General features: G+C 41.2%; 1 protein-coding gene across 2 annotated transcripts in view; it reads right to left on the bottom strand.

Moving 5' to 3' along the window:
• Positions 1 to 25733, bottom strand: part of LOC147024197 (glutamate receptor ionotropic, NMDA 2A-like) — a 354309-nt gene that overhangs the window by 166464 nt on the left and 162112 nt on the right. For both annotated transcript variants that reach the window (XM_085883870.1, XM_085883871.1), the window contains exons 5-7: positions 25519 to 25687; positions 4984 to 5137; positions 4368 to 4493 (exon numbers count right to left, since the gene is read on the bottom strand). In XM_085883870.1, the coding sequence (XP_085739996.1) occupies positions 4368 to 4493; positions 4984 to 5137; positions 25519 to 25687 (449 nt within the window). The remainder of the gene's footprint in view (positions 1 to 4367; positions 4494 to 4983; positions 5138 to 25518; positions 25688 to 25733) is intronic.

Below are 25733 nucleotides of genomic sequence, written 5' to 3'. Positions count from 1 at the left end.
TGCTGGGAAGCACGTACTCCGGCACCATCGCCACCACACCACTCACACGTGGTGCCTCATTCATACTGGCCGTTTCATCCACACACACGGCCTCTCTCACACACGGTGCCTCATCCACACACGGCGTGCTGGGAAGCACGCACTCCGGCACCATCGCCACCACACCACTCACACACGGGGTCGCTTCCACACACGGGGACGCACTCACACCTTGCACCACACACACAGGGACAACCACACTGGGGATTCGTGTCCCCACAAGGGTCTCCGGGGCCTCTATACCCCCCAAGCTCTCCGTGCACCTGTCCACAGCACCCGTCCCCTCAACCTCGCAAAGCACGACCAAACTCACCTGGTCGTGACTCGCCTCAAGGGGGAATACTCCCTCCCCTCGTTCCTGGAGGAGGCCATCCAGGTGCTCGCACTGGGTCTCTACACGCTCCGCGAGCTCAACCCCATTGTCCTCCACTACCTCCGTGCGTGTGTGCGCGTCACTTACCCCGTCTTCCTCGTGTAGTCTTTCCTCTATTTTTTCTATCTCCCGTGTCTCTGCCAACTCTTCACCCTTTACCTCCCTTGTCTCAACTATTATTTCCTTTGTCACGGCCTTCATGCCCGCCTGCAGGCATCGGCCCATGTTCTGCGTCTCACCCCGGAACTTTTTCATTTCTTCCCTCATTTGCTGTGTATTCGCAGCCATCGTCGTTTTCACTTCATTTGTATTTGTATCCATCTTTTTGTTCATTTGTTGTGTATTCGCATCCATCTTTTGTGTATTCGCATCCATCTTTTGTGTATACGCATCCATCTTTTCGTTCATGCCTTTCATATCCGCATTTATTTGTTGTGTATTCGCATCCATCCTCGTTGTCATTGCCGCCAGCATGGCGCATAGCTGGGCCATGTCGGGTGCGCTTGAGTGAGCCGTTTCGGCAGGGGTTGGGGAAGGGTTTTGGTGGAGAGGGAGGGGGAGGTGTCATACACCGCGGCCGCTGCCGCACCCACCTCGGGCCCTGGGTTCAGTTGGGCGAGTCCGTGTTCCTGCACAATCAACATTTCCTGCTCGGGGATTCCATCGTGGACCATGGATTCTACATTACTACACATATACATTTCTAATACCCCCGGCTCCCGCTCGCCTTGAGACGCCATCTTGCTTCTCGTGAAGGGTTAATTTAACTCGCTCGTAATTTGGAGGGAATCGGGGGTCGCTTCTCTCACCCCTGGACCGATTCCCGTGAATTTAGCCGGAGACAGGAGAGCCTGTTTTCCTGTTCTCCGATACCAGTGCCGCGAGGAGGGCGATGAATTTGTATCGCACGACCTGACACCAGTGTTGCGGATTTCGCGCCCGCCGGCGTGCTGACGGCCACGTAACTCGAATCGCGGCACGTCGCCCACCGGACGGACAATCCAGTCGTGACCCTCTCGGACTAACGCCGGGAACCAGTCACGGGTGGACCTTTCGGTCTCACCGCGATCGAGCCAATCAGCCCCCGCGTGGGATAGGGTTGCTCGCCAAATTCGACCTACCTAAGTACCCACGCGGAGGGTAGACCGGGCGATCGCACCTCGCCGCAGGTCGACTTCGGACACGGGCCACTTAAGCGACCAGTTCCGTACTATCAGAATAACCGAGCGGTGTTATCGTCGACCTCGACGGTTCGATTAATTATCAGGCGTATTCAGCCCACTACCAACCCTTTACGTGAAGCAAGATGAGGATTCAATGGGAGAAAAAGACGAAGCGAAGCGGGAGAACAGTTCAATAATAAAGCACATTTATTCGCGGCACACGGGAAGCACACATATTCAATTCCACCAAAAGCACACAGAAAAGACACAATGCAATTTACACAAAAAGCAAATATAAAAGAGAAGACACAATGCAGAGCTAATACCGACTACCGAGCACACGGCAACACTTATACAATTCTACCTCACAGACGGCGCCGACAACACATACCCAAAACCAAGGAAAAGAAATACCCCCAAGAATGAGGCGGGCCTGAGGCCGAGACCGGGTCGCGCCTACCCGTCTAGTGATGAGACGCGGAGCGGCATTGGCGCCCCAACCCGCGGGCCTCGAGGAGGGTGTCTGGTAGGGGGTGGGAAAGGGGCCCCCTTGGTCGCACTATCTCAGCGCGGGGGGAAACAGGAGGGGGTTGCTGATGCTCGGGGTATAGAGGATCTTTATTATCCCTGGTGTGCGTCTCCACCTCGGCCAGGTCGCGCTGCCGGCCTTCCTCGGGCGTGCAGCTCCCGGCACCGTCGCGAGCACCCCCTCGTCTGCCTTCGCCGCTGCCGCCTCTCCGCCTCTGGACTCTCCACCCTGGACTCTTCTTTGGGCTCTCCTCGTTCGACTCTCTTCAGCTTCTCCAGCTACTGCAGGCTTCGGGCTCCAGACTTCCACACGGCTCTGACTGACGAACACGGTCCTTTTATCCCCCCGTAGCTTCGCCTTTGACCCCCTCCCTTTGACCTTTCACCTCGCTCCCCATTGGCCCGAGAAAAAGTGGGCGTGAATGCTTCTTGATCCACAAATTTGCATATATCGATCGTCCTGGAGGCAGGGCCAAATCGTCCCTCGCTCACCGATTGGACGGCAAAAAGTGGACGTGTGTCGTTTTTGATCCGTTTTTGAAGCACAAAATCCGTGATTTTGTACACGCTGTTCGACACGCGCTCTGCACGAATCCAACACCGGTACCCACAGCGGGGCAAGAACGGTGGCGATGCTACGGTTGCGAGGTGTGACGGGAAGGTCGTGGCGGTTGTGGTGAAGCGGCGTTGTGGTTGGTGGTTGATGTTGTGGTTGTGGTGGTAATCATGGCGGTTGGTCCAAAATAAAGATAGTAAAAGAAAAACGGCTATCCTGAAGAGTCGCAGCACGTATAAATGACATGTATTCCCACTAGACAACGGGTTTGGGCCTAACTACACATATACTTGCCGAGATACCTCACCTAAGGGACCTGAATGGTGGTTTGCGAATTTGGTAACCACAACAATATATATATATATATATATATATATATATATATATATATATATATATATATATATATATATATATATATATATATATATATATATATATATATATATATACTCCAAACTTAAAGTAGGCTTTCTGACTGCAGAGTCATTGTTCCTCAAGGGTGTGTCATAATTATCAAGTTCTCCCATAATAATGACTGAATAAGATTGAATCTCTTACATCAAGGTTTCTCATGGAACATTATCAAATATTTTGATGTGGAATACATTACAGTAACTGCAATCTGATCTATTTAAACTTTTCGAGATCATACTTCCTGCGTTAATTGAAATTTTTTCTCATGTAGTTCTCGAACTATGGAAGCTAAACCAAGTCATTAATTTTCTACTGTTTCCAAAGAAAACCTAATGGTGTGAGATACTTTGTGGACTTGTGGCTCTGGATCTGAATTTGTTCTGTGGATCCTTTGTTAACTTGAATCGGACCAAAAATATCACCATTTCAGTGTATGTATGCATGATCCTGTCCCTCTGCATGTATGTCATGATCCTGAAGTATTTTTCTGATCTTACAACATCTTTCATAAAGAGTAGACCATTATACGACAGTGTGACTGAATTGTCAGCAAGCGATTAGTGATACAAGTCATTACACAGCTGGTCTCAAGTGTAGAATTTCTCCAGACAGGGCAAAAGATGTGAAAAAACAAGAAATTGTCCAGAATGGAAGAGTTTCTGAATTTCGGAAGTGTATCAAGACAAAATAATCTGCACTTGTGATGTGGCGTAGATTATTACCTCCACCAGCGAAGGTGAAGGAGGTTATGTTTTCACCCCTTTCTGTCTGTCTGTTTGTTTGGTTGTTTGCAGGATATCTCAAAAAGTTGCTGATGGATCCGGATGAAATTTTGTGAAAAGGTTGGGAGTGTGACCATGACGAAGTGATTCGATTTTGGTGAAGATCAAAATCCAGATCCAGCCACTAGAATTTTTAAAGTGATTCTTCACCATTGAGAGACAGGGCCAAAAATGATATATAGCACGATATTTTAAAAAATGTTTTGGGCACGATATGTTCTCCTGGATCAGGCATTGTGTGGCGGAGGTATGCGCTCTACCGAGTGCCATTCTAGTTGTGTATTGGTACGACGAGAGCATTAACATTCATTTGATTTGATATTGCAACCATGGCAGTGATTCCAGATGCATCACCCTGCTGCCTGATATCCTTCAGATATTAACCAAAAGTAGCTTGTAGAGATATGCAGACTACATAATCCATGTCCACAAAAATGATATAAAGGCATATACAAACTCTTACAAATGTGCAAACATCAGGACAAAGTTCTGAAGTGCAGTAATCGTACCAGCACCACTGGCCAAGTTGTGGTTGTACCCCTTGGGACTCACAAACTCGAAGATGAAGACAGCTAAGGCGACGACAGAGAGGCACAGGACAAACATCATAACCCACACGGCAGCACTGTATGGCTCTGCACACAGGAAAATGAGTGCAGTTGGTAAAGGGATCAATCACTGTGAGTTGCCACTGATAATTCCAAGAGGCTCCAGTGTACAATGGTTACATAGAGTTGCAAAAGTTTTGGTCAACACCACTGCAGAATGACTCTTTAGTATTTCGTGTGTTCTGCATCAAGAAAATGAAAACGGCAGAAAGGAAAATTAGGAGTGTAGCCGGGGGGAAGAAGGGGGGGGGAGAGTGCGTGTGCTTGACTTTGCAAAGAAAAGAAAAAAGGAAAGACAGAAAAGAGACCAGATTGAACTGGAATGAAGACTGAGAAGATAAAGCAGCGAATTGGTAAATAAACAACATATTTTCACAGATTACAAATGGCCGAAGGAGAAAAGGTATTGAAAATAGATTATACTGCAGATGTCAAAATCCTGAAATATTCTGTTATCAGGGAGTAATCCTTTGTGCCTACATGTAATTTTTATTAATTAAAATACAACACCACGTACCAAGAAAGGCGGATGGAGAAACAGTGCCATTGCTCCGAGATACCATGACACTGATCCCTGTCTCAACAAAGGGTATCGAGAAATCCAACACCTCCTCTCTCTCCTCGTTGATTGTCAGCGACCCCATTGCCATGTCTGCCCGCTTATACAACACCTACGATGGGCGGGTTTAAGACAACATTTATACAGCAGTCTCAAGATGAATAGCACGACTTCATTGTGACTTGAACATGTTTACTTTTAGGAAAATACATACAGGTAATTCAAATTGTAAGAGAGGGGAGCCAATTTGTCAGTCACCTATTCATCTAGTTCTGTCAAGTCATGTCCAACTTCTGGTGGTGGTTCATGATCAGATTTCTCCAACCATCTCTATCCTGCACCGCTTCCCAAAACTTTAGCAGAGACAGTTTTGTTGAAGATTTTATGCCATCCATCCAGCACTTACAAAGTCAATTCCTTCCCCATATTTTACACTCACTTCAATCTTCAAACCCAGCAACATGAAATTTCTACTATCTTCATCTGATTCTCTCCCAATCTGAACGACATCAATCTTCTCAGTTGATAAGATTTTTTTTTTAATGTTTTAATAAAGACCAGCTTTTTCACCTTCCTTCTTTACTGTCTACAGCAGTTTCATCAAATCCTCTTTGCTTTCTGCCAACGGAGTGGTATAATCAGCATACCTGAGATTGTTGATACATCTTCCTCCAATCCTAACTCCAGCGTCTATGTCATCCAGTTTTTATTTCCTCATGATGTACTCACTCCACAGATTGAACAAGTAAGGGGAAAGAATGCCCCCCCCCTGTCTAACCACTTTACCAATGCCAAACCATTATGTCTCTCCATATTCTGTTATGCCTGGTGTTGGCTGAATGGTTATTGTGGTGGGCTTGGGATCCTTGGGGATCCTAGGGGATCCTATGGTCCTGAGTTCAAATCCTGCTCAGCTGTTGAATTAATACCAGGTGGAGTTGACTCTGCCTGTCATCCTTCTGAGGTTGGCAAAGTGAGTACCAGCTTGCTGATATCCTGTGTCGGAGTGTTGTACCCAACAGCCCAGGAGACTGCTTTAGCAGCACTGATGCTCTGCACAGAGTAAGTATGGTCTTGATGCAATATGATACTCTGTTCATAATCTGGCTTCTTCTTTAGTGTACAGGCTTATCAGACATATCAGGTGCTCCGACATGGTCATTTCTCTCAGCATAATATCAAAAGCTTAGATATCAATCCATAAAACAGAGATGCACCTTCCTTTGATATTCCCTTGCTTTTTCCATGATCCAGCTCAGATTTGTGATTTGATCTCAAGTACCTGTTCCTATTCTATAACCTGCTCACTCAACATGCATTAATGAAGTCTTCTTGTCTGTGTTTAATGATCTTTCGTAATATCTTGCTCGCATGTGAAATCCAGGCAATGGTTCGGTTATTTGAACATTCTCTTGCATCCACTTTCTTTGGAAATTATGTGTCGACTGACTGCTTTAAATCTTTAGGCCATAATATCCTGCTCCAGATATGTGTACAGATGGCTGTCAAAATTTTGATTGCCTCCACCGCGACTACCCTTAAAGAGTTCTGTTGACATTTCATCAGCACCAAGTGCTTTTCCATTTGACAGCACTTCCAAGGCTCTACGTACCTCTCATTCTATCACTATTGGTTCTTGCTCATATTCTCTTTCCTTGAAGGTTGACGTCATATTGCTATGTCATTTGTATAGACTTTAAGTTTAGTCCTTCCAGCTTTCCTTTATCTGTTTCTTTCGTCAGATCTTTTCCTGTTCTACTCTTAAGGACTCCAATCCAAGACCTAACCTTTCCTGTGATCTCTCTGATCTTTTAAGAAAGATGACTTTTTGAAATATTTCTCTTTGTCTTTCCCAGATTGTCAATGGAGGTCAGCATTTAACCACTAAATATCCTCTCTTGATGCACCTTTGGTTTTCATCTCTCTTCTTCTGTCTGCAATATTTATTTACTCCTTCTGACAGACAATTAGCCTTCTTTCTGCTTGCTTTTGGAAAGTTATTTTTGGCCTCTTCTTTCACAATGTGTTCAACCTCTTCCCGCAATTCATGTGGCATTCTGTCAACCAAATGCAGCTCTGCAAAACGTTTTTTTAAATTAAAATTGGGGGGGGGGGGGTACGACAACCTAATCTTATGCTGTGAATATTATATTCTCAATGAATGCATTTAACATTAATAGATCAAACAAGACAATGACATTTCCACCATCACTAATGAGAGAACTAATTTAAAGTATATATCACAACATAAAAACGTACTAGATTCTTGAAGTTGTCATGGCAAATGTCATCTTTGAACATGTGAAATGCAGCAATGGGCCGAGAATATTGCTCAACTCTATTCTGTGTCTGTGACCAATGATGTCAGTGATCAGATTTTAAATAACTTTAGAACTATTTTATCAATGTGTGATAAATAAGTTTCTCGCAACTTTCCTATTAGCAGATAAAGCAGCGAATCACAACGAGAAAGAGGAATTGCACGGTGATGTGACAGGGTAGTGAAGCGGACCGTTTTATGAGGGACAATGGAGATCCTCAGGTGCCTATCACAAAAGTCTGATTTTATTTGGGGTAGTGTAGCTTTTCCAAACCCTCTGTGTGCGTCAAGATGGGAGCTGTCCTTCTTGGTGCTCCATCTGAACACACAGCTCATACTGCTGGGATCCCAGGTTAAAATCCCTTTACTCATGTATTGAAATATCCATTATCTCATCATGTCCTTGTAATTCATATAAAAGTACATCAATATCTCTCTTGTCATGCATGCGATGTACTGTACACTACCGGTCATGAGTTTTAGAACACCCCCATTTTTCCAGTTTTTACTGAAATTCAAGCAGTTTAATGTTCCAATGTACTCTGAAATTCAAGCATAGAATAAATAAACAATTGCAGATAAAAAAAGAAATCATGGAATCGATTTGTTGAACAAAATTGAATCTAAATTTTTGACTCGTCAAAGTAGTCACCTTTTACAGATATAACAGCCCAACATACTCGTGGCATTCTTTCTACAATGAAAATCAAATATTGTTTGGAAAGTTCTTCCCAACACTGTTGCAGAAGTTCCCACAATGTGTTGCACTTGTACGTTGCTTTACTTTCATCCTTCTGTCCAGTTCATCCCAAACCAGTTTGATGGGGTTTAAGTCTAGATTCTTGAAGTTCTCAATGAACTTGAACTCAATGAACTCAACGAACTGGGCTGGCCATTCCATGATTTGAAGCCGACCGTCTTGTTCTTTTCTTCTAAGGTAGTTCTGACATAGTCTGGAGGTATGTTTTGGGTCGTTATCTTGCTGTAGGATGAACACCTGACCAACTAGACGTAGACCAGAGGGTATTGCATGGCACTGCAAAATGTTGTAGTAGCCCATTTGGTTAGGGTGCCATCACTCTGTGCAAGTCGACAACTCTGGATCCATCAATGAGCCCCAGGTCATCACGCTTCCTCCTCCATGTTTGACAGTGGGTGTCACACACTGAGGAACCATCCTTTCACCTCCTCGACGGCGTACAAAAACCCTGCGTGATGAACCGATGATTTCAAATTTTGATTCATCGGTCCATAAGACCTTCTTCCAGTTTTCAGTGATCCACTGGAGGTGCTTCATGACCCAGGCAAGCCTCTCTTTCTTATTTTGCCATCTTCGCAATGGCTTTCTTACTGCCACTCGACCTGTCAAACCTGCAGCTCAAAGTCTTCTCTTCACAGTTGAAACTGTGACTTCCTTACTTCGACCAGTGTAAAGCTGTGCTTGAAGCTGCTGTCCTGTGAGCCGCCGATCACGCAAGCTGTTGACTCTCAGAAACTTGTCTTCTGATTGTGTTGTGGCTTTGAGTCTGCCAGACCTCTTCCTGTCAGAGTTTCCTCCAGTTTCCAAGTGCCTTTTGATGGTGTAGGAAACGGTACTCACTGACACCTTGGATTACTTTGCAATTTCTCCAAAGGAAAGACCTACACTTTTAAGGGTTATAATGGTCTGTCTGTCTTCATTTGTTAATTGTCTTTTTCTTGCCATAATGACAGCAATATACTACTCCCTGCAGTGCAATATTGTCCAAAATAATGCTCCAGAGGGTGTAGCAACACAATCTGTTCCAACACTGCGTTTATACAGACAGAGGGTTTGTAACTAATCAACAAAAGGTGGGACACCTGTAGGAATTGTTTGCATCAACTTTCAAGGCTTAATTTACTTCCATTGCTGCAGAACAGCTGCAGTTGCTAACCCATTACTTGTTCCCTGAAAAGGGCCTTTTTTAACAACTCTGAAATGTACATTATTTTTCAGTTATTGGTAACCTAAACTTTGTTGTTTAACCTCTGGCAGTTTACCGCTTAGCTTTGTAACATTTCAGGTTATTCACTGGACTTGAACTGCTTAAACTTCAGTAAAACCTGGAAAATGGGGGTGTTCCAAAAACTTTTGACTGGTCATGTATATGTAAAAACTACTCCAAGAGTCTGAGATAACTGTAAAAACAATAAAGATTTCACTAACAGTAGAGGGGCTAATATAGTCCATGGGCCAGGACCAGAAATTTCACTTACTGGAACGATCTCGGGGGAGGGGGGGGGCAAAGTCCAGTGATTTTTTTATTTAATTTGTCTATGTCCGTGGCACATATTTTGGTATAATGTCCATTGCTGAGAGGTAGCTTAGTAGTGGTAATCAGAAGTTTCATGTGCCCACACCTCGGAGACATTTTGTTCTCAGAATGTTTCCATATTATCTCAGCATCCTTTGCCTACAGTGCCGGGTCAAAGAAATATAAGATCTTGGACAGCTATAATACGTTAAAGACGTATACGATCTTGGACAGATCTTGGACATTGCATTATGGTGAGTGAGTGATTCAGCACTTTTTGACAGTTGAGATTTGTGTTGCAGGGGTATTGATTATGGGTATATAGCCAATGTCCTGATAAAAGACTGTGATGTCACCTCAAGTCAGGACATTGAAGCAGTCTAGCTGTTGATTGATTGGTTTACTTTCTCTGATATGTGGGCCATAACCCAGATGAGGTTCTTCCATCTCGCAGGCAGGACAATGGCCGAGTCAACATCGACACACTCAGTTTGAGGTGGCCCTTCTCTTTGCTCAACATTGTATGTGGGCAGCATCAGTGGTGAAGTGCTGATGCTTCTCGTCTTTGTCTTGTCAGCAGGAAGCAAGGTTTTAGCTGGCTGCACATCAACTACCTTGGCTTGCATAGCAATTCCGTTGACTCTGTGGTATGTCTCCTCACACTGTTTGTCTCCTCAAGTAAGTCAATGTTGTCCCAGGCTGGTGTAGTGAAAACTCCAGGATGGGTGTTTGCTGGAAGCGCAACATCATCGCAACATCATCTGAAAGCTTCTGCAGACACAGGGCTGTGTCAATCTCTTCCATATGGGAGTAGGATGGTGGGAGTATGATGCAGGTAAGTCGGTTGAGGGTCTGGATGAGCTCTGCATTCCCAGGCAGAGACTTGACTGCAAATGGCAGAATGATGCGTTTGGGTGGCTTTGTCTTGCCATGCGTGATAACACATATCAAATCGTTACCAAATGAGATTCCAAGCCATTGAACTCTTTGGGATGCATGGCTTGGTACCTGTCAGCAAATATCGTAGAAAGAGGGTGACAGTCTCTGGGATGATGGGTCCACTCTCCTCTGTTTCTGCTACCAGTGGTGGCCAGACCTGGGGGAAATCTTGCTTTCTGACATCTGCTCTCACCTGAAGGGCTGCTTTTGCTATAACGTCTTCTGCAGTGAGAGATTTCAGGGTCTGTAGCTCCGCTTTTGAGCATCTGGTAGACCTTGGCAAGTTCAGTTGTTTACAAGTTGTCAGGACAGAATAAGCTTCCCTTTCTCATTGGTGAAGGTGTCAATGCTGTCTGATGGTTAAATGAAACACTAAAATGTGGAAAATAATGAAACTCCTATCCTAAATTAACACATTCAGTGTATATAGTATGCCTAGTTTCATGAAAAAAATATTCTGGGGCATGCTACATTTATTTAATAGTCTTTTCTTCTGTTAAAAAGACCATACCATAGCGACCAGTGTCATAGGTAGCAGGCAGGTAATGGTGTTTAATGCACAAAGTAGGTAATGCGCTGGAAAAAAGGGTAAAGCTACTCATAAGAAAAGGTTATCACATACTTTTGTACTTCTAGAGGTGGTACAAATAATTTGGCACCAATTAAGTTTTGCCACCTCAGGCGATACCGACATCTAGTCTGGCCCATGGATTAATATACAAGAAGAGGCTGAATTAAGGAGTTTGACTACTTTGTCTGCGAGAAATATTTCATTGCTCCTATTCTTCATTGCTTTCATTGCTAGATATTTTTCATTAGGTGCATATGTGGGGGACATCACCAGGGTGGATGTAGATTCAGGAAGTGGTGCAATTTTTTTATTGGCTTTGAAAGATGAAAACATGTATGGCAACTACAATACAACACAGGCAGGTTTCTGTGCATTTTAAATTTTTTTATCAAAGTTAGTGTTTAACCTCGGGGTTTCAAGCTGATTTATGTGACACAGGTATAAAAGTGAATTCATTCATAATGTGAGAATTTAGAAATTTCAAAAGTATTTTTTGTGTTATAAAGCGATTGGAAGATCCAACATGCTAAAGACTTCAACGACTGATTAACTTTCAAAATAAATATTTCGCAAAAGTTTGAAAATTTTCTTGTCTGAATGGTTTTTCCAATTAAAATAGTCTGAAATGCTTTCTTTTTAATGGCTTGCATAATTCCAAGTGACTATAATATCTCCATAATCTTATGTAATGTGAAAATCTGCTCACAACAATCCTGATGACTATCCCTTACATTAACCAAGGAGGTCCGTATCTTACTGTAAAGTTCTGTAATAAAGATACCAAAAAGAACAAGAGGTGAATGATAAAAAAAAAAAATTCAAAGGAACTCATATAGGATCATACAGTATAGAGACAAGAACAGCATTGTTTCCTCTCCTCTTAATTAGCTCCTCTAAGACTCATTTAATCTAAAATAGCCAATAAAATGAGGCCATCGATTCCCAACACAGGTAGTGTTGAGCATCATTTGTCCCGCAAGTTTATCACCAATTGCAACAAAGAGCTATCAGATAATTTCTCAAATGTTTGCTCATCTGTCATGATTACAGTGTCTCTTAGGTTTATTCTGAAGGAATGAAATGTGAATTGGCTAATCTTCATAATTGGTGTCTGTTGTGTAGAGCACTCTGTTGTTGCACATTTCAAGATGACATAAACATGCATCAGAGCAAATATTATCGTCTTTACACCATTTACACCTTCTGGAACGGCAATCGCTTTTACAGCCACATTTTGAAAATGTTCAGAGGGATTTTGGAGCTGGTGGAAGCATTGTCAGCTTTGGCTTCAGTGATAATATGACATCGTAGCACTCAAACACGAGATGCATCTCTTCATAGTCTTTGACCTTGTTGTCCAGTGTGGAAGAGAAATGATCGGCCAGCACTGCACATTTTTTTTTTTACAACATTTTCTGGTGGCTGAGCACCATCAGTTACCCCGTCTTTGGGGAGCTCTTCCAGTATAGTGGGGCAACTTAGCATAACAATTGTGCTATTTGTGAGGAAAGCACCAAATTTGGCACACTAGTAGCCTAACATAATTTATTATGAACAGATTTGGATATTGGGCCATCTCAAAATTTTTGATGGCAGTGGAAAATGGCTGCCGCAGCCATCAGCGGCTGAATTTGAGATGGCCCAATATCCAAATCTGTTCATAATATGATAGGCTACTAGTGTGCCAAATTTGGTGCTTTCCTCACAAAATGCATAATTGTTATGCTATATTTAGCTAAGTTGCCCCACTACATGTTTCATTATTTGGGCAAATCCCTTGAGGTAATAACAAGCTCTCAGCTTGAGACTGATAAATGAGGGGAAGCAAATGAATGGACTGTCCCTTTACTTATTGTATTTCAGTCTCACTCTTACAGATTGATGAAAAACATCAGGAAAAAAAGTCCTGTCGGCAACTGACAGCTGTGTTTATTGTCCTTGTTTTAATTTCACCACAAAAAAAAATCGTGTAGAAATATATTGTTTGTCATTGCATTCAATCAAATGTCTCACATATGTGGGATAACAAAGAACAAAAAGATGTCAGATACAAAACAATTCACAATAAAACATTTCTTATGGAGAAATTACATGCCCACAGTCTTTCTAACAGCGACAGATAAAGGGTAATAAGAAATCTAACAGATGTCACTACTTGTGTTTTAAACTTTTCAAAGGCTGGAGGGAAAATACTTTAGTTACAGTTGCAAACATTGGTTATTGTGCTTGTTCGTTTGAACCAAGGTAGCAATAGCCGGTTTGATATGTGGTTCTGGGTACCAGAACAGCAGCGAATGGGTTTATACTTGATTGACCATGCCAGTAGATACAAAATGCCCATGCACTGCTATGAAAGAGAAACACTCAGTCAAATATTTCTTTGCTCAGAAAGTGTGAAACTCAACGAAATCCTTGACAGACTTGATTGATCAACATGGTGAAAGCTGAATGGATCACAGAGCAGAATGGTTCAAATGCAGTACAGATCGACCAATTGCTGCGGCAAACGACCGCTCATTTCTGTGTAATGCACCACTCTTAAAGTGGTGCATTACACCACTTTAAGAGTTGATTTTTTTTAACAATCTGGTGACTGACCATTGACAAACTTTCCACCTTTGGTTGTCATTAGCCATGGAACGGTGCACAGCGTAGGGCTCGTGCAATTTTCTATATGGTGGATCCCAAAGACATTATGTGATCAATAGAAGGCCACGAGGCTTGATATTTGTCAGCAGGTCTTCTACGAATCAGAGCTGTCGGGGAACCACTTTCAGTGAATTTTGAATGTTGATTGCACTCAGGTTATTTATTAAAGGCCACCTACTGTTCTACGTATACTGTACATGAAAGTGGAATTTTGATAACCACCCCCCTCCCCACACACACACACACACACCATCAGCGACATATTGATCTTTCCCACCCCTTGCAATATGCCTCTCCACAATAAACCTCCTCTCCATGTCTATTCTCTTCCTTCTAACCTACCCACCCTTCCGTTTCAGTTTATCATCCTTCCCCTCGACCTCCCACTCTTTTGTATGTTGCATGTTGATGACCTTTTACAAATTAGAAAGCACTTGAAAATAAATTTATTGGAAGCATTCAGGTTCAGATGGTACAAAAGATTGAAGGCAAGCAAGGTATATACTGCATAAGATAAAAATTAGCCCCGTAAGGGACTGACGGTTATTTCCACAACAGGTGGGGTGAAAATGAGGAATTAAGGGGAAGGGGCCATGGCTCCCCTTCCTGAAGTGGTACGGTCTTTGGGAGCACAACTTAAGGTTCAGGCATGGTCACGATGCCGCATAGCCAGTTTGGTCTGGATCTGTCTGGATGTTTTTGAGAAGCTTTTAAAATAAAATACCAATATTTGGGACAAAACCACCTTTCACCTCCTTTATAGGGTTGCATCTGGATGGGGAGCACAACCCCATGAGAGCTTGCTGTCATGATGCATTGTACCAAATTTGGTCCGTATAGGTCAAGGTAGTTTGTGGGATGTTTTAGTCAAATGTTAACATACGGATGGCAGGACACCGGGACCCACTCCATGAGCTTATTTCAGATAAATAACCTAACAGTAACTATTTGCGATGACTGTATTTGCATAACCACCTATTGGTTGCTATCTCCAAAAATCTTTTTTTCCACCTGAGACAGACATTGTGGAAGACCACGATTCCTAAAGAAAACAAAATACATTATTGATATTCTCCTCTCCAATTGGAACAACTGGTCCGTGACAAAGAATTTTTTTAGGCTCCTCTATAGTTTGATGCATGCATGCTGGGTGTAGAAGCTTTCAAGTGTATCAACCAGCCATTTCAATACAAATTCTTCCAGGTGTCAGGCAATGGCTGCAGCTAAGTTGAGCAGGCAATGGCAACAACGCAAATAAATGGATGAACTAGAATGGTACTCAGTAGAGCACTTACCTCCACCACGTAATGCCTGATCCACGAGAACATACCGGGCCCAATACAGTTTTGAAATATCATGCCATATATCGTTTTTGGCCTTTTCTCTCAATGGTAAAGAAGCACTTAAAAATTAAGTAACTCTCGTATCCAGATCCGGATTTGGATCTTCACCAAAATCGAATCAATTTTTCCTTGGAGCACACCCAAATTGTCCACCAAATTTCATTCAAATCCGTCTACAACTTTTTGAGATATTGTGTCATATATTAGTCTATCCCAATCTCTGAATAGTGAAGAATCAATTAAAAAATTATCGGATCCGGATTTGGATCTTCACCAAAATTGAATCAATTCTTCCTTGTCACACACCCAACGTGTCCCACCAACTTTTAACTCAATCCGTCCACAACTTTTTGAGAAATCCTATACACAAGCAGACAAACAAACAAGAAGACGTCGTGCAGAGAACATTACTTGCAAAATCCATTAAACAAATTTGACCTCAAAAATAATTGGTGGTTGAATTCAAAGACCAAATATGCAACTCCTCTTCAAATTTCAAGTCAATCGGATGAAAATTGACAATTTTAGAAACTCGGCCTATGTTGTCTTTTTGGTCTATGTTGATGTTGAGAATAATTAGTGGTTGTATTCAGTGACCTAATGACCTAAGTAGCCTGGTGTGTTGGCGCAGTGGTTAGGGCAGCGGCTTGGGATCCAAGAGGTCCTGAGTTCAAGCCCCGTTGGGCCACTGAATTAATTCACCAGGGGGTTGACTCAGCCTGTCATCCTTCCGAGGTCGGCGAAATGAGTACCAGTGTACTGGGCCGGTGTATACCCCGGTTAAAATAGGTGTACCATATCCCTGTGTCGTAAGAGGCGACCAGGGTTGCGTCAGGAAGGGCATCCGGCGTAAAACATGTGCCAAATCACAATGCGGATCGGATGATCCGCTGTGGCGACCCCTAACGGGAGCAGCCGAAAGGAGAAGAAGAAGAAGAAGTATTCAGTGACCTAATAAGCAAATCCTCTTCAAATTTCAAGTCAATGATATGAAAATTGAGGATTTTAGAAATACCTCCTTAGTTATTGACCTTGGACCTATGTTGACCTTTTGTTCGAATTTGGCCTAAAAAAAAAAACAATTGGCTGGTTGAATTAAATGACCTGAAATAGAAATCCTCTTCAAATTTCAATTCAATTGGATGAAAATTGAGGATTTTAGAAATACCACCTTAATTTTTGACCTTGGTCCTATGTTGACCTTTTGGTCTGCATTGACCTCAAAAATAATTGGCTGGTTGAATTCATTGTCATGAAATATAAATTATCTTCGAATTTTAAGTCAATTGGATGAAAATTGAATATTTTAAAAATCACACCTAAGTTGTTGACCTTTGGCCGATGTTGACCTTTTGACCTCAAAAACAATAGGCTTCTTCCTTATGACAAACTCTACCAAGTGGTGAAATTTTGTGAAGATTGGTTTAAAATTGTGACCTGTAAGCGAGAAAAAGACAGACAAACAGTCAGACAAGCCGGTAGGCGGCGATGGGTCGCCGAGCAGGACTGTTAGTATTGTGACAATCGTAGGTGTCCAGAAACGGTGTTTGTATGATCATCCAATCACAATCGCAGTCGAAGATCTACTTACTAATGCGCAATATTGTGAAATAACATACGAAAGGATTCCAAGCCACAGGATGTGCCGTTTTGCTCTGCAAAGTACCGAAAATGCAGTTTGAAATCGGAAATCCCTAAAGTTCGAGGGGGGTGCTGTGGGTGAACAAAAATCAAAATCGAAAATCCGGCTTGGTCGTTTGTGCACAATGTATTCCAGACGATTAGTGTGAATTTTCATGACCATCCGACCATAACCCTAGGAGGAGTAGCATTTGGCGCGAAGGCACCTCCAGCTCTTGCATATTATCGATTTTTGCACTAATTGACCTTTGACCCCTGACCTCAGCGAAATCGGTCAAAATGTCCTGAGGCAAAGTTGTAGTACTCATTGAGTACCACGAACCTGCTAAGTTTCATTCATATCGATGCACTCACCTGGTCGCTTGGGGGCCTTCAATTTTCACCAATTTTTGGGCATACCCTAATTGTAGGGGGCGCTGCGGGTAAAGTATTCCACATATCACAAAAACCGGAATATAATTGATAGAGCATCACCTGTAGATCATTTTCCCAAATTTCTTAACCCTACGTGGGATAATGGCTTTCGGAATTGATTTCGCGTGAACGGGACCGATTTTGAAGGTTTTTCGGTTGTTGCTAGGGAACCAAAGCGTTCCTAGCAACCATCACAATTTCCAAAGCACGAGGTCATAAGATGTACCTCCCACCCGAGTTTTGTCAAAATCCGCCCACGTTTACTACCAATTATGCTGATGACAAACGAACAAACATCCAAACAAACAGACAGAATTACTGACAATAAGGGTCACCTATTTCGACGACCCAACAGAGACAGACAGAATAACAAAATCGACAAACCAATATACTTGAAAAATCTCTGATTTTGCAAGTAACAAACAAACAGACAGAGAGGGGTGAAAACAAAACCGCCTTCAGCTTCGGTGGCGGAGTTAATAATTAAATAAAATGAATCAATAAATTCAAAAATTAAAGGCATCCATTTCCAGCTTGATCAAATACATCCTCAAATGCCAAAGGCACTTAATGTGAATCAATAGACAGGATGCACAACCTCTCCCTCCATCCATATAGTCTCACTTTCCTAAATATTAATGAAAAATATAACCAGGAATTAGAGGATGTAATTGTTAAAAATGATGAAGTAGCAATAATGATGCAGGAACATGCGCGATGAAAATCATTTTCTCTTGGTGTTTTAAAGTGTCGTCAACAAAATATATTTTCTTTTGTTATTTGAAAGTCAAGTCCACAGTGAGAAAACGAAGTAAGGAACCAATGGATAAAAACAAAATGATGAATTTGTGTACGCATTGAATATTGAGCATGACAAATAAATTTTGCCATTTATATTTTATTGACTCGTCTCTCTCATTCTAGCTGGCCTTATTTATGACACACACAGCCATTGGTGACATTTATCATGATCAACCAATGGGAGGCATTACCCCCCAGTCATATAGGATCAAGGCAGGCTATTAAGCTTTCGAGGGCATGTGTTTTTCTCTGAATGGACATTATCTGATCAGTTGCAGACTGTGTGAAAGCTTGGACCTTCAGGTATTATGTCAGAACGTTTACAACAGATGACTATTTTTAAGACTGTAGTAAACCTGATATCTATCTCATCCATTATCCTGGAAACAGTGCCTGGGCGAAACAAGTCAGCACCTCACTGGACTTCATTTTTCCTTATTTACTTGTTTGTTTATTTTTTTCATTCTCAGTAAACGAATTGTTAAACAAAGTCTAAAGGCTTTGTCAATTTGTCTCGTTTTTCTTGGCATGCTCAACTCTTAATTTAGTACATCTGAGCGACCTTAACCATTAATCCAACACCAGGCTAAAAAATTTGATCAGCTTATTATAGATAGCTTTACTGATCCCAATATATACATAAATAGACATACCTAAAATTCTGCTGGCAACGTCATCCTTCTCCAAACATTCTTACCAAAATTCCTTCCTTTTAATTTTAATTCTGATCATTCAACTCATCGATCATGATGCCAGGAGAGTGGTCAGTTTCTGCACCACTAAATTACTGCCTGAGTTACTTTTGGGGCAATGTTCTCTTTGAAACTTTGCATTACCTTGGAAAAGATATCCGTTTTTTTACCTCTACCACCAAAAGTTGGATGTCTTAACTTAAGGTTATGTCTTAACTCCTGTCCATTGGGTCGCCGAAATAGGTGACCCTTATTGTCAGTAATTCTGTCTGTTTGTTTGAATGTTTGTTTGGATGTTTGTTCGTTTGTCATCAGCATAATTGGTAGTAAACATGGGCAGATTTTGACCAAACTCGGGGGGTAGGTACATCTTATGACCGAGTGCTTTGAAAATTGTGATAGTTGCTAGGGACGCTTTGGTTCCCTAGCAACAAACGAAAAGCCTTCAAAATCGGTACCGTTCACGCGAAATCAATTCCGAAAGCCATTATCCCACGTAGGGTTATGACATTTGGCACGAATGATCTTCAGATGATGCTCTATCAAATATATTCCGGTTTTGGTGATATATGGAATACTTTACCCACAGTGCCCCCTACAATTAGGGTATGCGCAAAAATTGGTGAAAATTGAAGGCCCCTAGCGACCAGGTGAGTGCATCGATATGAATGAAACTTTGCAGGTTCGTGGTACTCAAAGAGTACTACAACTTTGCATCAGGACACATTGACCGATTTCGCTTAGGTCAAGGGTCAAAGGTCAATTAGTGCAAAAATCGATAATATACGAGAGCTGGAGGTGCCTTCGCGCAAAATGCTACGCATCCTCGGGTTATTGTCGGATGGTCATGAAAATTCACACTAATCGTATGGAATACATTGTGCACAAACAATCGAGCCGGATTTTCGATTTCGATCTTTGTTCACCCACAGCACCCCCTCGAACTTTGGGGATTTCTGATTTCAAACCGCATTTTCAGTACTTTTCATTCAAATGGATACCGAGTAGTTATCAGTAGATGGAACTGGATGATATTTGATATACATAATCTTAAGGTGATTCCCTACCCGCTATATGACATCCATTTCGCTCTATATCTTATAGTTTCCATGCTCGGCGACCCATCGCCGCCTACCGGCTTGTCTGTCTGTTTGTTTATCGCCTAAGGGTTGCAATTTTAAACCGATCTTCACGAAACTTCACCACATGGTAGATATTGTCATTAGAAAGAAACATTGTTTTTGAGGTCAAAAGGTCAACAAATTAAATGAGATTTCTAAAATCCTCAATTTTCATCCAATCGACTTGAAATTTAAGAGGATTTATATTTCAGTTCACTGAATTCCACCAGTCAGTTATTTTTGAGATAAACATCCACCAAACGGCCAACATCGGCAAATGGCCATCAACTTATATGTGATTTCTAAAATCCTCAATTTTCATCCGATTGACTTGAAATTTGAAGGGGATTTATATTTCAGGTCACTGAATTCAACCAGCCAGTTATGTTTGAGGTCAACATCGACCAAAAGTCAACATAGACCCAAGGTCAACAACTAAGGTGGTATCTCTAAAATCCTCAATTTTCATCCAATTGACTTGAAATATGAAGAGGATTTGTACTTCAGATCATTAAATTCAACAACCAATTCTTTTTGAGGTCAACATCGGCCTAAAGAACAGCAGAGGCCAAATTTATAAAATCCTCGATTTTCATCCGATTGATTTGATATTTGAAGAGTATATATTTCAGGTCACTGAATTCAACCACTAATAATTTTGGAGGTCAACATAGACCAAGAGGACAACATAGGTCAGATATCTAAAATCATCAATTTTCATCCGATTCAATTGAAATTTGAAGAGGAGTTGCATATTTGGTCATTTAATTCAACCAGCAATTATTTTTAAGGTCAAATTTGTTTGCTGGATTTTGCAAGTATCGTGCTCTGCACGACGTCTTCTTGGTTGTTAATTGCCGGAATCCTTCGGATTTCAGCAATTATGTTGGTCGGTTGTGTGTATCATTTGTCTGTTTGTTGGGTAGTCGATCTATTGGGTAGACGATCTATCTACCCTTATTGTCAGGTTTTCCGTCGTTATGTCTGTCTGTCTGTCGTCTGTCTGTTTGTCTGTCCAGGCCAGTACTCCGTTAATCGTAGGCCGATTTTGATGAAACTCTGGTGGTAGGTTCATACCATGACCTAGTTGTGCGCGTTTGAGAACCGTTGCTATGGACACCACTGTTGCCTAGCAACGGGGCTTTGAAATTTTAGAAAAAATCTAAAAAAAATTAAAATATCGAAATTCAAAAATCAAACTATGATCGTTTGTGGGCAACACATTCAGCCTCCTTGACAAAAAAATTCGAACCGCTCCCATGAAAACTGTCGGAGAAGATAGACTTTGAATGAACCCTGGTCGAAAACAATAAAAAAACGAAGTTCGTTATATCTCAGAGACTATGAGTCAGACATACATGAAACTGGTATGGTAGGTTCATAGTATGTCCTAGTTATGTGTGAGAAACAACCGTTGCTATGGACGCTTTATTGGCCAGTAACACCTGAAAAACGACTAAATTCGACTTGATCGACAACCCATGTCCGCCTTCTGGCTTGTTTGTTTGTTTGTTTGTCTATGTGCAGAATATCTCAAAAAGTTTTGGACGGATCTGGATGAAATTTTGTGGAGAGGTTGGGTGTGTGACAAGGATGAACTGATTACATTTTGGTGAAGGTCCAGACCCGCATCCGGATACTAGAATTTTTAAAGCGATTCTTCGCCATTGAGAGATGGGGCCAAAAACGATATATAGCACAATATCGCAAAATGTTGTAGACAGATTCGGACGAAACTTGGTTGACATGTTGGCGATGTGACTACGACTATTTAATTAAATTTTGGTGAAGATCCGAACCCGGATCCAGATTGATAATTTTTAAAGTCATTCTTCACCAGTAAGAGATCGGGCAAAAAACGATATTTAGCATGATATCTCAAAAGGTTGTGGACAGATTCGGACAAAACATGGTGGAGAGGTTGGTAGCGTGACAACGAAGAATTGATTTGATTTTGGTGAAGATGCAAATCCGGATCTGGATCCGATTCCTTACTTCCTTTTCTCACTGTGGACTTGACTTTCAAATAACAAAAGAAAATATATTTTGTTGACGACGCTTTAAAACACCAAGAGAAAATTATTTTCGTCGCGCATGTTCCTGGATCATTGTCGCTTCTTCATCGTTTTTCTCAATTACATCCTCTAATGCCTGGTTATATTTTTCATGAATATTTAGGAAAGGCAGACTATATGGATGGAGGGAGAGGTTGTGTCTCCTGTTTATTGATTCACATCAAGTGCCTTTGGCAGTTGAGGATGTGTTTGATGAAGCTGGAAATGGATGCCTTTAATTTTGAATTTATCGATTCATTTTATTGAATTATTACCTCCGCCACCGAAGCTGAAGGAGGTTATGTTTTCACCCCACTCTGTCTGTTTGTTTGTCTGTTTGTCACTTGCAACATCGAAGATTTTTCAAGTTTATTGGTTCATCATTTTTGTTATTCTGGCTCTTTGTCTCTTTGTTTGTCTGTCTTTTTGTCGCCTACAGGTCACAATTCTAAACCGATCGTCATGAAACTTTACCAAGTTGTAGAGGTAGTCTCAACTGAGAAGCCAATTGATTTTAAGGTTAAAGGTCAAATTTCTGAAATCGTCATTTTTCATCCGATAGACTTGAAATTTGAACAAGATTTGCATATTACATCACTGAATTGGGAAACCAACGATTTTTGTGATCAAAAGGTAAAACTTCTAAAATCATCAATTTTCAAATTAAAAATCGTCATTTTTCATCCAATTGACTTGAAAGTTGAACAGGATCTGCATAGTCCGTCACTGAATTGGGGAAGCCACTATTTTTGAGGTCAAATCGAATGAAGATCGAAGTTCTAAAATCATCAAATGTTATCTGAAATATCATCAATTTTCATCCGATTAACCTGAACTTTGATTAAAATTGAGAAGTTTAATTTGAATGAAATGGACAATTTGATGTATCCATAGCAATCTTTGGAGAGGGGGCTGGATTTTGCAAGTATCGTGCTCTGCACGACATCTTTTTCTTGTTTGTTAATTGCTGGAATCCTTCGGATTTCGGCAATTATGTTGGTCGGTTGTGTGTGTCATTCTGTGTGTCTGTCTGTTTGTTTGTGTGTTTGTTTACCATGTAGCAGCAACACTGTTTCAGTGATCATGACCAAACTGGCTACAGACGTCGGCCATGGTCCAATTTAGACACTTGTAGTTTTTGGTGAATCTAGGTCAAAGGTCAAGGTCAAGGTCACTGAAAAACCGAAATTCTTATTTTCGCAATAACGTCTGTGAAAATGGTCGTATCGACTTCAAACCAAATCGAAAATGTGCATCTTCCAATACTGCATCCAACCATATGCCTCATTGGGGGTGTCACACCAACACACTTCTTAGCGGTCGGGGGTCGAATGTCAGGGGGGTCGGGTCAAAACTTTCAAATTGCGATAAAAATGCCATTTCAAGTCCGATTGACTTCCAAGTTATGATCATGACCAAACTAAGTGCTATAACTCATTAAATAGTAGCACTATCGACTTATAAGAACCAAATTGATTTCCAGGTTTTTGTTTTTTCAGAGATCATGGAGATATGACAAACTTATTCCGGCAATTCCTTGCTCAACGAGCAATTTCATTTGTTTGTTTCTTTGTGTACAGGATATCTCAAAAAGTTCTGGACGGATCTGGATGAAATTTGGTGGACAGCTTTGGTGTTTAACATGGACAAACTGCTAGACTTTGGTGAAGATCCGGATCCGGATCCAACTACGAGAATTTTTAAAGCAATTCTTCACCATTGGAAGATAAGGCCAAAAATGATAAAAATCACGATATCTCAAAAGGTTTTGAACGGATTAGGACAAAACTTGGTGGACACGTTGGGGGTGTGACAAGGAAGAATTGATTGAATTTTGGTTAAGATCCAAATCCGGATCCGTATCCGATAATGCTTTAATTGATTTTTCACAATTGAGAGATATGGCTATATTAATATATGACACAATATCTCAAAAAGTTATGTACAGATTCGGATGAAATTTGGTGAACTGGTTGGATGTGTGACAAGGAAGAAATGCTTCAATTTTGGTGAAGATCCAAATCCGGATCTGGATACGAGAGTTATTTATTCTTTTAAGTGATTCTTCACCATTGAGAAATAGGGCCAAAAACGATATATCGCATGATATTTCAAATATGTATTGGGCCCGATATGTTCTTGTGGATCAGGTATTATTGGGCGGAGGTATGGACTCTACCGAGTACCCTTCTAGGTTTTTAATTTTTTTTTTTACGTGATTCTTCCCCATTGAGAGACAGACCAAATTCGATATATTATAGCACGTGATCTCAAAAAGTTGTGAACAGATTCAGACGAAACTTGGTGGAAAGGTTGAGTGCATGACATGATCAAGTTTATTCAATTCTGGTGAAAATCTAGATCCAAATTCAGATCGGGATCTGATAATGTTTTTAATTTTCCAAGTGATTGTTCACCTATGAGAGATGGGGCCAAAAACGATATATCGCAAAGTATTTCAAAATGTTATAAACGGATTATGAGAAAATTTGGTGGATGAGATAGGAAGGTGACAAGAACAAGCCGATTAGACTTTGGTTCAGGTCAGCAGATCCAGTCTATCAGTGTGATACAAAACGTAAACTGTTCAGCCTGGTGGAACAATGCGCTCTATTGAGTGCTGTTCTAGTTTACACTTGTCCGATATAAAAAAAATTGCTGTGCAATATTACTGTCCGATTAAAAAGATGGGCACAAGTTGTGTAAAATGGTTCACGAAAGTTGCAATGAAGTTGCTGCTCACTGGATATATTTTAGCTGCTTTGCTGGTTTGCTCCGCATTCACGTGTTGCTCTTTCCTGCAGTGTTTCTCTTGATTGCATATTTTTCTCTCGACTCTTGCCACATTTTAAATTTTTCTGCAGGAATTTCTGCAGATTTGCTGATGCACACATCTAAAGTCTCGTTTGTCGTCTCACAAATCATGTTATTGTTCCATCAGATGGTCATTTCATATTTGGAAATGGTAATTAGTTTCTTTCCCATTGGGAGAACTCGATTAAGCATCATTTTTTAAATTGTACCAGAAGACTTTGTTATATCCCAATGCAAATTTCACATTCTTATGAAAGCAAAAACCATGAGTTTCACAGGTAACCCAGAATAACATTAAAATAACAGTAAAAAAAAATGCTATGATTGCATTGTATGTTTCTGAATGACAGACAATTTATTATTAACAAGACATAAAAGACTGATAAATGTTGAACATATCAAGCAATAATCAGGCAATAATAGGGCACGCCAGCCCCCTGGAACCGACAAAATAATTACACACCTGACTGTTTCTCAACTGATTATAACGGCTTTAACTACAATTAGTTTTATGAAACCAGACTAATTCCACCTCATTTTGAACAAAGGCCAGGATAGAAACAAGCACACAAGCCACCTCGAATAACTTCACATTGTGAAGGCATCTTGAGTCAGTCTGAAGAGCGACCAAACTGTGACATGATGCACTATATTGATGCACTATATTGATGATGCACTATATTGATATCCAATCAAACATTACTCTGCTTGAACAGTTGAATACAACAATAATACAAAGCACAAGGGCACGAATAGTTCTAGAAGTGGATTAAAACCATTAGATTCAGACTATCGATGAGAGAGTAATTCAAGCAGAAAAAAACAAACCCAACATGAAGGCACATTTTATGAACTTACCTCGCCAACCATGCCATTCCAAACGTCATTAACCTTCTTCCCATGTTTCCCATTGGACACAAGATAAAGATCAAAGGTAAACTTGACAGTCCGGGCAAGTTTCTTGAGAAGGTCGATGCAGAATCCTTTACAACAGCGCTTAATGTAAGAGCTTGTGTCTGTCAGGTTCCTGAAAAACAAAGAGCATAGTGTGCAGATGATTTTAGACTTCTTAA

Source organism: Eptatretus burgeri, chromosome 6 (assembly GCF_056783735.1).
Source record: "Eptatretus burgeri isolate ZD-2024b chromosome 6, Ebu_testis_v1, whole genome shotgun sequence".
Taxonomy (NCBI): domain Eukaryota; kingdom Metazoa; phylum Chordata; class Myxini; order Myxiniformes; family Myxinidae; genus Eptatretus; species Eptatretus burgeri.
The sequence above is the reverse complement of the archived record's forward strand: the minus strand, read 5'-3'. Positions and strand labels throughout refer to the sequence as shown.